The 15,005-nt window shown below is 47.3% G+C and overlaps 1 protein-coding gene across 2 annotated transcripts in view; it reads left to right on the plus strand.

Annotated features, from left to right (window-relative positions):
• Positions 1 to 746: 746 nt before the first annotated feature.
• LOC105472481 (collagen type VI alpha 2 chain) overlaps positions 747 to 15,005 on the plus strand; it is a 35,576-nt gene continuing 21,317 nt past the window's right edge. For both annotated transcript variants that reach the window (XM_011725747.3, XM_011725748.2), the window contains exons 1-2: positions 747 to 849; positions 14,754 to 14,895. In XM_011725747.3, coding sequence (XP_011724049.1) covers positions 14,781 to 14,895 — 115 coding nt within the window. In that variant the 5' untranslated portion in view covers positions 747 to 849; positions 14,754 to 14,780. The remainder of the gene's footprint in view (positions 850 to 14,753; positions 14,896 to 15,005) is intronic.

Genomic DNA, 15,005 nt, shown 5'->3' on the forward strand with positions numbered 1-15,005 from the left:
GGAACCCTCCCCAACCCCGCCTGCGTGTCACCTCAAGGAGGAACCCTGGCCCTGGCTGGAGGGCTGTGACTAGGGTGGGGAATGGGGACCCCTGTCACTCTGTCCCAGGCTGGGCTCAGGTAGGGACCTCACGGTGGTCCCAGGGCCCAGCACCAAGCCCACCTGTGGTTTCCAGCGGTAAAGGGGTGGCAGGGGTGGCTCGCCGCATGCCCAGGCTCTGCTGTCCCTGCCATCCCGGCTCCCCACCCTCAGGCCCCAGGAGCAGCAGTTTCTCCAGGAGCTCCTGACCCGGGGCCTCTCCTCTCGCAGGAGGCCAGAGTAAGCGGGACACGTGACACCGGGTACAGGAGGGTTGGGGGACTGATGGGGGGAACCCTGCACCCCCCAGGAAGGCTCCTACCGAGGGGCGAGTCCCAGGGCCCCCGTCGGCCCTGCGTGCGGGGCGCGGTCCCCAACACCCAGGGCCCCGGAGGCGGACACAGCCCCGGCCAGGTCGACCCTGGGAAATGGGCGGGGGCGACGGGCGGCCGGCCCGGGATGTGAAGTCCGAGCAGCGGCGGGCAGGGGATGGGGGGGGAACTCGGCCCGGGCTGCAGGGGGGGTCCCCATCCTCGCCACCTCCTCCTCCCGCCTCCCGCCCTCGAGGGTCCCCGCTTCCCTCCCGTCCCCTTCCCGTTCCCCCCCCCGCCCCCTCCTCCCATCCGCGGGGCCGCAGCGCTTCCTGGTGGCGGGTCCGGGCGGGCGGGCGGGCGGGGTATAAAGGGGGCGGCTCCGGCCGCAGTCTCCTCCCTCCTGCTTACTCGGCGCCCGCGCCTCGGGCCGTCGGGACCGGAGCGTCCTCGGGACCAGGTGAGCGCCTCCCGGACCCGCACCCTGGAAGCCGCTCGGCCCGCGGGGGTGACCCCGGGTCCTGGGAAGGCGGCGGCGGCGGCTTCGTCCCTCGGGCCCCCGGGAATGGGAACTCCAGCCCCAGGGACGGCGCGGGGGTTCGGGGGTTCGGGGCTCCTCCCCGGGGGGCTGGGGCCGCGCCCGCCCGTGTGGCTCCGCGTCTCAGTGTCCGAGCCCTCGGGCCCGCGACTTGGGGCCACCTCCCCGCGGCCTCCTCTGGGGCGGAGCCGGCCTGGGCGGGGTGGGGGGTCCCTCTCTGCGCCCGAGCTCGGTGCTGGGACCCCCGCTCCCGAGACGACCCCGGCACCGCACGGCCCGCCAGGCCCCGCATCTGCGAGCGGTTCGGGTCCAGCTCCGGCCCGCGGGGAAGACGCCCCGGCTGGCTGGGACCTCCGGGGGCGCAGGGCCTCTCCCCGGGCCGGAGGGAAGGGGCGGCCGGGCGGGGGGAGGAGGGGCCTTCGCTGCCCGAGGGCGGGACAGGGCGGGACAGGGCGGGGCGGGGACGCGGGTGGCCCCGACGCCCCATCGCTGCGCCCCCGCCGGGCCCTGGAGAGGCTGCAGCCGGAGGCGGCTCCACAGGGCGGCGGGACCCGGGCTGCCAGCGACCCCCAACCCCTGCCCGGCCGCCCACACCCGCCCTGGGACGCCGCGGGGGGCGCTGGAGGAACCGCTGGGCCCGGGTCTCCACTGCTGGCAACCGCACGGATCGGCCGCCTGTGGAGCCGCAGGTGTGCGGACGAGCTGTGTCCATCCGGGCGGTGCTGGCAGGACCCCGGCGCCCGCGCCTCGGGCATCCCGGGAGAAGGGACCTTCCCTTTGGGGTCGGTACCCGGAAAGGAGGGGCCTGCGATCCGCGGAGCTCCTTGTTCTTGCGATAACACAGCTCTGGCCTGGAGGGCCCCTTGCACGTCGACTCTGGTGATTATTTTAAGAAAGGCCAGGCCGCGCACGGTGGCTCACGCCTGTAATCCCAGCACTTGGGGAGGCCGAGGCGGGCAGATCACCTGAGGTCGGGAGTTCGAGACCAGCCTGGCCAACAGGGTGAAACTCCGTCTCTATTAAAAATAAAAAAATAAAATAAAATAAAATAAATTAGCCACGTGTAGTGGCAGGCACCTGTAATCCCAGCTACTCGGGAGGCTGAGGCAAGAGAATCACTTGACCCCGGGAGGCGAAGGTTGCAGCGAGCTGAGATCATGCCCCTGCACTCCAGTCTGGGCGATGGAGTGAGACTGTCTTAAAAAAAAAAAAAGAAAGAAAGAAAGGCCCAGTGAGATGCTTTCTCTCAAACACGGCCCTGCACGTTGAGTTGCTGCCTCCTGTGGCCTATCTCACATTTATGCAAAGTCAGGTACCTGGTTCGGGGCCCACCTGCCACAAGCAGGGGTCCTGGCGCTGCTCATGGAAGGGGCCCTGCCCAGCCCGCGGAGCACTCGCTGGGACGGGGCTGCCCAGGTCCACCCAGGATCCAAATACCCAGCCCCGCCCAGAGGCCCATCCTGGCCTGCCGTGGAAGCTGTAATGGGCAGGGGCGGTGGGAATTCCCAGCTCACAGGGCGCCTGCTCTAGAAGGGCGGCGTCTGGGTCCAGAGGTCAGAAGGTCAGAAACGTCAGATGCCCATCCCAGAAGTGGTGAGGAACCTGTCTCCACAATGGATAGGGGCACTGCCTTTTTTTTTTTTTTTTGCTCCTTTCATAGATGAGGAATGATGCCTTGTTGGGGGTTTGTTCTGCATATCTTGGTTTTTGTGCAGTACAAGGCTATTTGGGCTATTTGATCACTGACCGTGTGTAGTGATGTGCATTGCCTGCTTGTGATGTCCCCGTGTTCCCAATGGATGTTCGTTTTTTGGGATTTTTTTTTTTTTTTTTTTTTTTTGAGATAGGGTCTCACTCTGTCACCCAGGCTGGAGTGTGGTGGTGCAATCACGGCTCACTGTAACCTGCACATCCCTGGCTCAAGTGAGCCTCCCACCTCAGCCTCCAAGTAACTGGGACTGCAGGCATGCACCACTGTGCCCAGCTAATTTTCTTTTAAGAGATGGGGTCTCACTATGTTGCCCAGGCCATGGATGTGTGTGTGTTTGGGGTGTTTTGGGGGTTTTCTCTTTTCTTTTTTTTTAATTGATTTGAAAAAGCTTTATTTTCCCCAATTTTTTATTGTGGTATACAATATAAAATGTATCATCTTAACTATTTTTAAGTGTGCAGCTAGTTCAGCGACAGTAAGTATGTTCATAGTATCGTGTAGCCATCACCAAGGTCCATCTTCGGAACTCTTTTCCTCTTGTCAGACTGAAGCCCGAGGAGCCCCAACTCCCGTCACCCCTTCCCTCATCCCCTGGCAGCCACCATTCTACTTTATGTTTCCAGGAATTTGGCCACTTAGGTGACTCATGAGTGAAATTGTATGAAATGTCTCCTTCTGTGACTGGCTTATTTCACGTGGCTTAATATCCTCCAGATTCATCCATACTGTAACATAGATCAGCATTTCCTTCCCTCGTAAGGCTGAGTAATATTCCACTGCATGCATGTCCCCCATTTTGTTTACCCATTCGTGTGTTGCTGGACACTTGGATTGCTTCCATGTTTGAGCTACTGTGAATGATGTGGCCATGAACATACCACACAGATACCTCTTTGAGATCCCACTTTCACTTCTTTTGAGTATGTTCCCAGAAGTGGAATTGTAGATCATCTGATTTTTTCATTTTTTTGAGGAATTGCCTCACTGTTTCCCAAAGCGGCTGCACCATTTTGCTTTCCTGCCAGCAGTGCACAAGGGTCCAGTTTCTCCACGTCTGCACCAACAGGTGTCATTTTCTGGGTTTGTTTGTTTTAAATGTTAACCATCCTAATGGGTGTGAGGTGGTATCTCATTGTGGTTTTGACTTTGCATTTCCCTCATGATTAGTGATGTTGAGCATCTTTTCATGTGCTTTTTGGCCATTTATGTATCTCTTGGGAGAAATATCTGTTTAAGTCCTTGACCCATTTTTGAATCAGGTTGATTGTTTTTTGTTGTTGAATTTTAGGAGTTCTCTGTATATTCTGGATATTAATCTCTTATTAGATACACAATTTACAAATATTTTCTTTCATTCTCTGGGTTCTTTTTACTCTGTTAATGGTGTCCTTTCACTAGATTGATGCAAAAAAAGTTTTTAAATTTTGGTGTAATCTTATTTATCTATTTTTTCTTTTGTTGCCTATGCCCTTATTGTCATACCCAAGAAATCGTCTCTCAGTCCAGTGTCATCAAGGTGTTGCCTCGTGTTTTCTTCTAAGGGTTTTAAAGTTTTAGGTCTTAAAACCTAAAGATCTGGGGACATGGATCCATTTTGAGTTAATTTTTGTACATGGTATTAGGTAAGGGTCTAACTTCATTCTTTTGCATGTGGATATCTACTTGTCTCAGGACCGTTTGTTGAAAAGACTGTCTTTATCAAATGGTCTTGGCAGCCTGGTTGAAAGACATATATGCAAGGGTTTATTTCTGGACTCTCTATTTTATTCCATTCATCTGTATGTCTGTCTTTATGCCAGTGCCGCAGCTGCACTGTTGATGACTGCAGCTTTGTAGTAAGTTTTGAAATTCGGATATGTGAGTCCTCCAGCCATTTTTTTTTTTTTTTTTTTGGTTATTCATGGTCCCTTGAGATTCCATCTAAATTTTAGGATTTATTCACTATTTCTGAAAAAAATCACTGGGATTTTTATAGGTATTACATTAAATCTCTAGATCAACTTGGGTGGTATTGACATCTTAATAATAGTAAGTCTTCCAATCTATGAACATGAATGTCTTTTTTTTTTTTTTAATGTCTTCTTCAATTTCTTTCAGAAATGTTTTGTAGTTTTCATTCTACAGGTCTTTCACCTCCTAAGTCAATTTTTAAGTATTGTATTATTTTTGATACTATAGTAAATAGAATTTTTTTTTTTTTTTTTTTTTTGAGACGGAGTCTCGCTCTGTCGCCCAGGCTGGAGTGCGGTGGTGCGATCTCGGCTCACTGCAAGCTCCGCCTCCTGGGTTCCCGCCATTCTCCTGCCTCAACCTCCCGAGTAGCTGGGACTACAGGTGCCCGCCACCTCGCCCGGCTAGTTTTTTGTATTTTTTAGTAGAGACGGGGTTTCACCGGGTTAGCCAGGATGGTCTCGATCTCCTGACCTCGCGATCCGCCCGTCTCGGCCTCCCAAAGTGCTGGGATTACAGGCGTGAGCCACTGCGCCTGGCCTAGAATTGTTTTCTTAATTTCCTTTGGGTTGTTCATTGTTAGTGAATAGAAATACAACTGATTTTTATGTGTTGACTATGTATCCTGCCATTTTGCTGAATTTGTTTATTAGTTATAACAATTTTTGTGAAATTTTTAGAGTTTTCTACATGTAAGATCATACCATCAGTGATCAGAGATAATTTACTTATTTCTTTCCAATTTGAATGCCTTTTATTTCTTTTTCTTCCCCAATTGCTCTGGCTAGAACTTCCAGTACAGTGTTAAATAGAAGTAGTGAAAGCAGGCATCCTTCCTTTATTTCTGACCTTAGAGGAAAAGCTTTCAGTCTTTCACCATTGAGTATGATGTTCACTGTGGCTTTTTCATATAATATGGCTTTAATTGTGTTAAGGTAGTTTCCTTGTATTTCTAATTTGTTAAGTGTTTTTATCATGAAAGCGTATTGAATTTTGTCATATGCTTTCTCTGCATCAACTGCAATGATCATGTGAGAGTTTTTTTTTTCTCCTTCATTCTGTTAATGTGTATTACATTGATTGATATTTTTTGTATGTTGAACTATCCTTGCATTCCAGAAATAAATCCTACTTGGTCAATTCATTAAATTCCATTTAATTGCATCAAATTATACTGAATTTAGTTTACTCTTAATAGTATTTTGTTTAGGATTTTTGCATCAATGTTCATAAGGAAGACTGGATTGTAGTTTTCTTCTCTTGTAATATCTTTGTCTGGTATTGGTATCAGAGTAATGCTGGCCTCACAAGAATGAGTTAGTGTTACCTTCTCTTCCAGTTGTTTGAAAATTTTGAGAGGGTTTGGTGTTAGTTCTTTATGTGTTTGGTAGAATTCACCAGTGCAGCCATCATGTCCAGAGGTTCTTTGTCAGCAGATTTTTGAGTACTGATTCAATCTCCTTACTAGTTATGTCTATTCAGATTTTCTGTTCCTTCATGATTTGATTTTGTCTTGATAGGTTTTGTCTGTCTGGAAATTTTTCCATTCCATCTGTGTTATTCAAATTGTTGACATATAGTTGCTTATAGTACACTCTTATAGTCATTTTTATTTCTGTAGAATTGGTAGCAATGTTGCCACTTTGACTTATAATTTTAGTAATTTGAGTTTCTTTTTTTCTTAGTCTAGAATCTAGCTTAAGGCTGGTCAATTCTGTTGATCTTTTCAAAGAACCAACTTTTATTGTCATTGATTTTCTCTGTCATATGTCTGTTCTCCATTTTGTTTATCTTTGCTCTGATCTTTATTGTTTCCCTCTTTCTGCTAGCTTGGAGTCTCATTTGTTCTTTTTCTAGTTCCTTACACTGTAAGGTTAAGTTCCTGTTTGAGAGCTTTCTTTTTTAATGTAAGTATGTATAGCCCTGAGTTTCCTCCTTAGCACTGCTTTCACTGTCCAACAAGTTTTTAAATTTGTGTTTTCATGTTCACTCATTTCTAAGTATTTTATAATTTCCCTTGTGATTTCTTCTCTGATCCTTGGTTATTTAACAGGGTATTGTTTAATTTTGTGATTTTTTAAATGTCCTTGTTGCTGATTTTTAACTTTACTCCTTTGTGGTCTGAAAAGATATCCTGTATAATGTAGATCTTTCAAAATCTATTGACACAGACATTGTTGTTGCAACTACCCCCATCATTGCAAGCCCTTCTCCCTCTGGCTGAAGTGACTTCCATGAGATTTAAAGGACTGGCACCCTTTTCTCCCTTCATTTTTCTCTTTTTACTGTTTTCAGAGGTAGACATTGAAGACTAGCACATTCAAAAGCAACCATATATGTAGAGAAAATTAAAGAGTCATTGCACATGCTCAGGGGAAGTCACAGGCTCAGAAAAGACCTAAAGAGACTTTAAGGTTGTACTTTATGCTGATCTTTAGCACAGAGACAGCAACAATCAAAATTATAAAAACAAGAAAAACTGGCAAACTCTGGGGAAGAAAGAGATTCTGATCTCACAAGGCATACAAAGAAGCTTTCCTATTTCAAAGGAAAAAAAATAAACCAACAGAAATGGTCACTGAAAAAGACTTGGTGGTAATCTACAAGACAAAGGCTTTGAAAGAACTATCTTAAAGATACTCAAATAACTAAGGGAAAATGTGGAGAAAGTCAAAAAACAATGTAGGAACAAATGAAAATATCAGTAAAAAGCTAGAAAATTTAAAAAGAAACCAAAAAAATTCTGGAGCTGAAAAGTATAATAACTGAAATTTAAAATTCACTAGAGAAATGCAAAGGCAGAGTTCAGCAGGCAGAATAAAGTATCAGGGAACTTGAAGATATGACGGTGGAAATTATTGAGGCTGAGGAGCAGAAATAAAAAGACTGAAGAAAGGTGAACAGAGCCTAAGGGGCCTGTGGGATACCATCAAGCAAACCAACATAAACATTGTAAGGAGCCCCAGAAGAAGAGAGAGCAAAGGGAGCAGAGAGACTATTTGAAGAAATAATGGCTGAAAACTTCCAAAATAAGATGAATGACATGAACATAACCATCCAAGAAGCCCAAAAAACTCCAAGCAGGATGAACTCAAAGAGACCCACACTGAAACATTCTAATCAAATTGTCAAAACCCAAAGACAAAGATTTTGAAAACAGAAGAGAGAATGATTCATCACATGTAAGGAATCCTCAATAAAACTATTAGCAGATTTCTGATCAGAAATTTTGAAGGCCACAAGGCAGTGGGCCAATATATCCAAAGTGCTAAAAGAATAAAAACTGTCTACCAAGAAGCCCACATCCCGCAAAACTGTCCTTTAAAAGTAAGGGAGAAATTAAGACATTGTTAGATCAACAAAAGCTGAGAGTGTTCATTACCACTAGACCTGCCCTGTAGGAAATGCAAAAGGGAGTCCTGCAGGTTGAAATAAAAGGATGATAGACAGTAACTCAAAGTTGTATGAAGAAATAAAGATCTCAGCCAGGCATAGTGGCTCATACCTGTAATCCTATCACTTTGGGAGGCCAAGGCAGGAGGATAACTTGAGCCCAGGAGTTCAAGGCCAGCCTGAGCGGTATAGGGAGACCCTATCTCTATATAATAAAAATAATTTTTAAAATTGACCAAGCATGGTGGTACATACCTGTGGTCCCAACTGCTTGGGAGGCTGAGGTGGGAGAATCGCTTGGGCCTGGGAGGTTGAAGCTGTAGTGAGCTATCACCACACCACTGCACTCCAGCCTGGGCAACAGAGCAAGACCTTATCTCAAAATAAATAAATAAATAAATAAACAAACAAATATCTCAGTAAAGGTAAATATATGGACAATTATAAAAGCTAGTATTGGTGTAACAATGGTGTGTAATGCTACTTTTTGTTTTCTACATAATTTAAGAGACTAATGATTTAAAAATAATATTATGCTTTTGGACACATAATATATAAAGGTGTAATTTTGTGACATCGATAACTAAAAGGGTTGGGGCCAGAACCACTCAAGGAGCAGAGTTTTGTTTGTACCATTGAAGCTAAACTGGTATAAATTCAATTTAGACTGTTATAATTTTAGGATGTTAAATGCAATCCCCATGGTAACGACAAAGAAAATAACTAAAGAATAAACACAAAAGGGAATGAGAAAGGGATTTAAATGTTTCACCACCAAAAAATTAATTAAACACAAAAGAGGACAGTAATACTGGAAATTAAGGACAAAAAATCCATAAGGTATGCAGAAAACAGATGCAAAATGAAAGAAGTCCCTCTTTATCAGTAATTACTTTAGATGTAAATGGATTAAACTCTCCAAACTCTCTCTGTTAAAAGACAGAGATTGGCAGAATGGATTTAGAAAGCCAAATCCAACTATGTGCTCTCTATAAGAGATGCACTTTAGATCCAAAAACGTAAATAGATTGACAGTGAAAGGATGGGCAATGACATGCCCTACAAATAGTAACCCAAAGAGAACGAGAGTGGCTGTACTAATACCAGACAAGATAGACTTTAAATCAGAAAAGGTTACAAGAGGGAAAGAAGGACATCATATATTAATAAAAGGCTCATTACAGCAAGATATAATAATTATAAATATTTATGCACCTAATAACAGTCCATCAAAATATTTATATCTTACATTGGGAAGATTGTTGCTGGCTCTCAGTCTGCCTCCAGTCTGCTCATGTTGCTTTTGTTGTAATGATGGTCGTATCTGGGAGCTCAGTATCAAGAGGGCAGACTTGAGCCCACACTGCCAGGCTTCAGACCTCGGCTATTAGCTCAGTGCCCCCCTGGGCAAGTTACCTACACTAGTCCTTGGTTTCCTCATCTATTGGAGTGGGGATGGTAATAGTACCTATGTCCAAGGGCATAGGTCCAATCGTGAATGTTAAATGAAGGGATATAGGACAGTATCTGGTACAGAATAATTATAGATTTTTCATTGACATTTTATACATTCTGTTTTCTTCAAAGACTTTCTGGTTCATGTTTTGCACTCAGATGCTTACTTTTCCTGGAATTTATTTGGGAGCACCATGTGAGGTAGTACCTTTATTTCTAGTTACAGGGTCGGCCCTCATCCCAGCCTCCTTCCACCACTCTGAAAGGCCACCATGTCATAGCCTAAGTTCTCTTATGTTGTTATACGCATTATTGTGTGGACTGTTGGCCTGTTCCAGCACCAAAACCAAAACTGTAATTTTATTGTTTCATTTGATAGCACAAGTTTTCTCATCACTCTATTTTTTATTTTGCTCAACTACTCTTGCTTTTTCTACCAAGTGAAACTTGGATTCATTTTGCAAACCCCTATCTACAAAAATGCATAAATTTTTCTTGGAAATTTTAATTAAAATTACATTCTATTGTAGATTCAGTTAGAAATAACTGATTTTTTTTTCTTTTTTTTTTTTTTTTGAGACGAAGTCTCACTCTGTGGCCTGGGTTGGAGTGCGGTGGCGCGATCTCGGCTCACTGCAAGCTCCGCCTCCCACGTTCACGCCATTCTCCTGCCTCAGCCTCCTGAGTAGCTGGGACTACAGGCGCCCGCCACCACGTCCGGCTAATTTTTTGTATTTTTAGTAGAGACGGGGTTTCACCGTGTTAGCCAGGATGGTCTCGATCTCCTGACCTCATGATCTATCCACCTTGGCCTCCCAAAGTGCTGGGATTACAGGCGTGAGCCACTGCACCCGGCCGAAATAACTGATATTTTTAAATCAGTTTAAGATAGGGGGATGATTTCTCATCCAAAAACAAGGTTTGTCTTTCCAATATATTTCTCAAAAATTTTTTTGAGTTTTTTTCATAAGTCCTGCACGTTTTTATTCAGTTAATTCCTTGGGTTTATGTTGTTTTTCTTGCTAGTGTAAATAGCATTTTTCTGCAACATTTTCTAACTGTTCATCACTGATAGAAGAAAATCAATAACTTTTTGTATATTGAAGACTAAGCTCTGATTTTTTTTTTTTTTAATCTTGCCTATATTCCTATCTAAGGGGTTTGGGGAGTCATGCCCTACAAACCATAAATTCTCATCAGATGGGTTTTATCTAACCCTATATGCCGTGACTTACTTTCCGATCTGACTCTGGCATGACACTACACGACAAAGAAGAAAATAAAAATATTTTACCCCAAAGCATATTTCTTTGCCACATTTTGAAATGGCCCTGCAAAGCTGTCCTTTATTGGGGAAAATTTGCATCTGTGTAAAGAATCTCTATTAACATAGCTAGATCTTTTTCTTCCAGGCCCTCCCAATCCCGAAGAGATTAACTGAGAGTCTAGCAGGTTTTAAAGGTCTGAATAGGAAACACTTGTCATTGATTGTCTCTAAGGGCAACACTATGAGACTTCAGAAGAACCGTGGTCTCCACAGTCTTTTATCTTAACCTGAGCATTTCCTTTCTATGATCCCAGGTCTTTAGACAAACTCAACCAATTGTCAACCAGAAAATGTCTAAATTTACCTATAGCCTGGAAGCCATCCCTCCCCACTTTGAATTTTCCTGCCTTTCTGGATTAAGCCAATGTATTTCTTAAATGAATTTGATTGATGTCTCATGCCTCCCTAAAATGAATAAAACCAAGCTACACCCCAGCCAGCTTGGGCACATGTTCTCAGGACCTCCTGAGGGCTGTGTCATGGGTCATGGCCACTCATATTTGGCTCAGAATAAATCTCTTAAAACCTTTTACAGGGTTTGATTTTTTTCATCGATGATATATTTTTCTAAGGGTTCACTAAATTCTCTCTCCCTAATCTCCCGTGCTTTCTTTCTTTCTATAAATAGATAGATGTCTTTATATATATATATATATATATATATATATATGTATATCTTTTTCTCTTTTTTAAAAAACTTTGTTCAGTTGATTTTCTGAGTAGACCATCCTATCTTTAATAAGGACAGTTTTGTCTCTTCTTTTCCAACATTTATACTTTGTTTATTTTCACTGTCTTACTGCATCGGCTTCCAACACAACACTGAATAGTAGCGTAAGGTCAGCACTGTTTGCCCCCACCCCGTTTTTTTTGTACTCTAGTAAGCATTCTTCTAATGCAGGAGTTTTTAACCCAGGGTTAGATCTGTGAATGGAATCCCTGAATTCCTGGATGTAATTTCTGTATATGAGTATCTATGCGTTTGTGTAAGGTGAAATTGTCTAGACTCTTAAAAAGGTCCATGACCACAAAGATAAGAACCACTATTTTAGCTTTTTGTGTAAACTATGATGTGAGCTCTTGATTTGAAATGTATATCCTTTATAATGTAGATCCTACTCCTAAATTTCTTACTAGGTTTTACCTTGTCTGGCTGTTGTTGTTTCTCAATTAGAAATTGATGTTTCAGGGATCTATTGAAGCAATTGCATATTTTTCTCTTTTTATGTTAATGTGACTTATATTAACATATTCCCTAGTGTTTGTGACATCACCGTACTTTAACTTCATATTATAGTTCTGGTATAGTGGTCCTTAATATGCTATTGGATTTTAATTTTTAATACTGGCTAGAATTTTTGTGATAATTTTATGGGATTTTTAGAGTGTCACTTTTCTGGCCTGAAACCTCTGTGGCCAGTGGCGCCTTTGCCCAAGTTCTTGTCCTGTGTCCAGGAAGAATGAGGTACGCAGACAAGTGGAGGGTGAGCAAGACAGAGAAGCTTTACTGAGTGTTAGATCTCACAGGAGACCCGCAGGGGGCAGCCCCGCTCTGTAGGCAGGTTGTCTTGTTGAGTGTTCAGCTCTTGGCAGAGAGAAGGCCCTGGAGTGGGTGCTCCTGTCTGCAGGAAGGTTGTCCCATTGTCTCTGCAGCTCTTAGCAGACAGGAGGCCCTCGAGAGGGTGTCTCCTCTCTGCAGACAGGGCATCTCAACTGGTGTTCAGCCTTCAACAGAGAGAAGGCCCTGGAGTGGGTGGCTCCTCTCTGCAGCTGGTCGTGCTGATGTCCCTTCAGGCCCTGAAGCTCTCAGCAGAGAGGGCAGCTCTTCTCTGCAGCTGGTCGTGCCATGTTGTGCCCTGCTCTGATGGAGCCTGGGGCTTTTATGGGCCCAGAGGGGAAAGTGCATGCTGACTGGTCCATGGGCAGCCATGTGTGGGCCCAGAAAAAAGCACCTTGAGTTCCCCTCTGGTTCATAGGACAGGCAGCCTGGCCCCCAGGCTTCAGGCCTGTCCCAGCCTGAAGGTGGGGCTTAACTGGGGACCCACCCCCATCTGCCCAGGGGCCTATCTGCCTCCTGCAGCCATCCATGGTGCCCAGGCTTCTGGTACTAAGGCGCATGTGTGCCCAGCCACCCTCAGCACCCCCAAGCTTCCCCTCCTGCACCTCTCAGTGCCCACAGTCTGGAGGGGGCCAAGGCAGCAAGGGGCTGGCATGTCAGCACTGCCACAAGCAGGCACACACCCGGCCAGGCTGTGACAGTGCCCAGGCTCAGCCCCAACTCTGCTTTGAGATTGGAGTGGGTGCTGGGAGCGGGAAGAGGCTGGGCAGCGGGAACAGGCACCTCCAAGCCTACAAGGGCAAGAGGGGCCTTCCCTGGCTCCCTAAGAGTGCAGGCATGCCTGGGTCAGCAGCCCCAGTTTGGGCAGCTGCACCTGCACCAGGAGTGGGGGCGGGCTCTTGCCTGCTCCGTGGAGCAGGAGGCCTAGATCCATAGCCACGAGTTGGGCAGCTGCAGTTGTACCTGGAGAACTCCCACCTCGCCCACCTGCAAGGGGCAGGGATCCCACTTATCCCTAGCTCCTGCTGGCTCCGTGGAGCATGGCACCTGGCCACGTCCTCTCGCCACCTGGGGTGGGGTCTCCAGGTCCTTGCCAGACCTGAGCCAGCATCCCGGTCGTGGCAACACCGCCATGAGCTCCCCTTCACCCAGCCCAGCCCATGGCAGCAGCCCTCAGGGAGGCAGTCTGCGGGGTTGGGGGCCTGTCTGCCTCTGCCTTGGGCCCTCCCTGAGCAGCCGGTGTGACGGCAGCAGCTACATCAGGTGGCCTGCCACTGCCATCCGTAATATTTATAGTGATATTTATCTGTAGGTACTTTTAGGGATTTTTTTTTTTATCAAGCTTTGGTCACAGGTTATGCCACATTTAAAAATGAATTGGGAAAAAGTTTATCCTTTTATGTTCTAAAACAAGTTAAATAGCATAGAAGTGTTTGTCCTTGAAGGTGTGAAACTCACCCACAGACGGCCTGAGCTGGCGCCTTTGGGAAGGGACTTCATTCCTCCCTGGACCCCAGGCTGAGCGGGTCTGGCCTGGGTCACCTCCTCCACTCCAGATGCCGCAGAATCACAGCAACCCTTCAGGGCCCTCTCCTGGCAGCGCCTCCCCTGGTTCTGGTGCTAGGACTCGCCTCCCGTCTGCACCGAGGGGAGGGCGGCAGTCCCATCCCTGCATTACCCTGGAACTGCATGCTCTGAACCAGACCCAGTGCCCCTTCCGCCTGGCTGCCCGGCTGCTGCCAGCCCCACTCTGTGGAGCCAGTGGCACAGTGAGGCCCGTCCTGATGGCCTCCTGGAGCTGGAGCTCAGGGCAAGCCACAGGGCATCAGGGAGGACAGATGGTCAAGGGCTGGATCCATTTGCTCCAGGATCCTGGCACCCAACAGAAAGGAAAGCCAGGCTAATGACAGCCGTGTCCCCACACTTGACAGAGTCCTCCCTCTGTCCTTATCAAAGTTTAAAGGGAATGGAGCCAGGCTGGAGAGAGTGCCTAGCTCTGCAGGGGAGCCTGTCTGGGGAAGCTGGGATCTTTCTCCCGCCCTCCCCTCTGCGCTACTTCCAGGGCAGCCCCAGGCAGTCAGGGGCTCCAGACAGTGGTGCTCCATTCCCTTCCATGCCAACCCGCCTAGTTGCCCACTCTGTCCAGCCCTGGAGGGCAGGGAACGGCCTCAAACATCCAAATCCCACCCAAACCTGAGCCCAGAGGCACCCACTAAACATCTGTTTCCCCCACCCAGGGCGGGGCAAGAGGGTACAAGCCCCCCCAGTTCAGATGCTGCTGACGGTGTGTGCTGGGTGCAGACCCCACTTCCTTGAAGACTGAGGGCAGTGCCCCCAATCCCGCTGACCTGCTGTGTGTGCACCTGCCATGGGGGAGGGTGCCAGGGGAGAGGCACTGGGGGTGTCTGAGCTACCCCCACCCCCTGTTGCAGGACTTCAGGGCCACAGGTGCTGCCAAGATGCTCCAGGGCCCCTGCTCCGTGCTCCTGCTCTGGGGAATCCTGGGCGCCACCCAGGCCCAGCAGCAGGAGGTCATCTCGCCAGATACTACGGAGAGAAACAACAACTGCCCAGGTACCAGGGTTCGGGGGCCGGGGGCTCTGGGCATTCAGGGGGCAGGTGGGACCAGTGCCCAGGTGCCAGGGGTCAGGAGGCTGGGGGCTCTGGGCATTTGGGGGGCAGTC

This window comes from Macaca nemestrina, chromosome 4, assembly GCF_043159975.1.
Source record: "Macaca nemestrina isolate mMacNem1 chromosome 4, mMacNem.hap1, whole genome shotgun sequence".
NCBI lineage: Eukaryota > Metazoa > Chordata > Mammalia > Primates > Cercopithecidae > Macaca > Macaca nemestrina.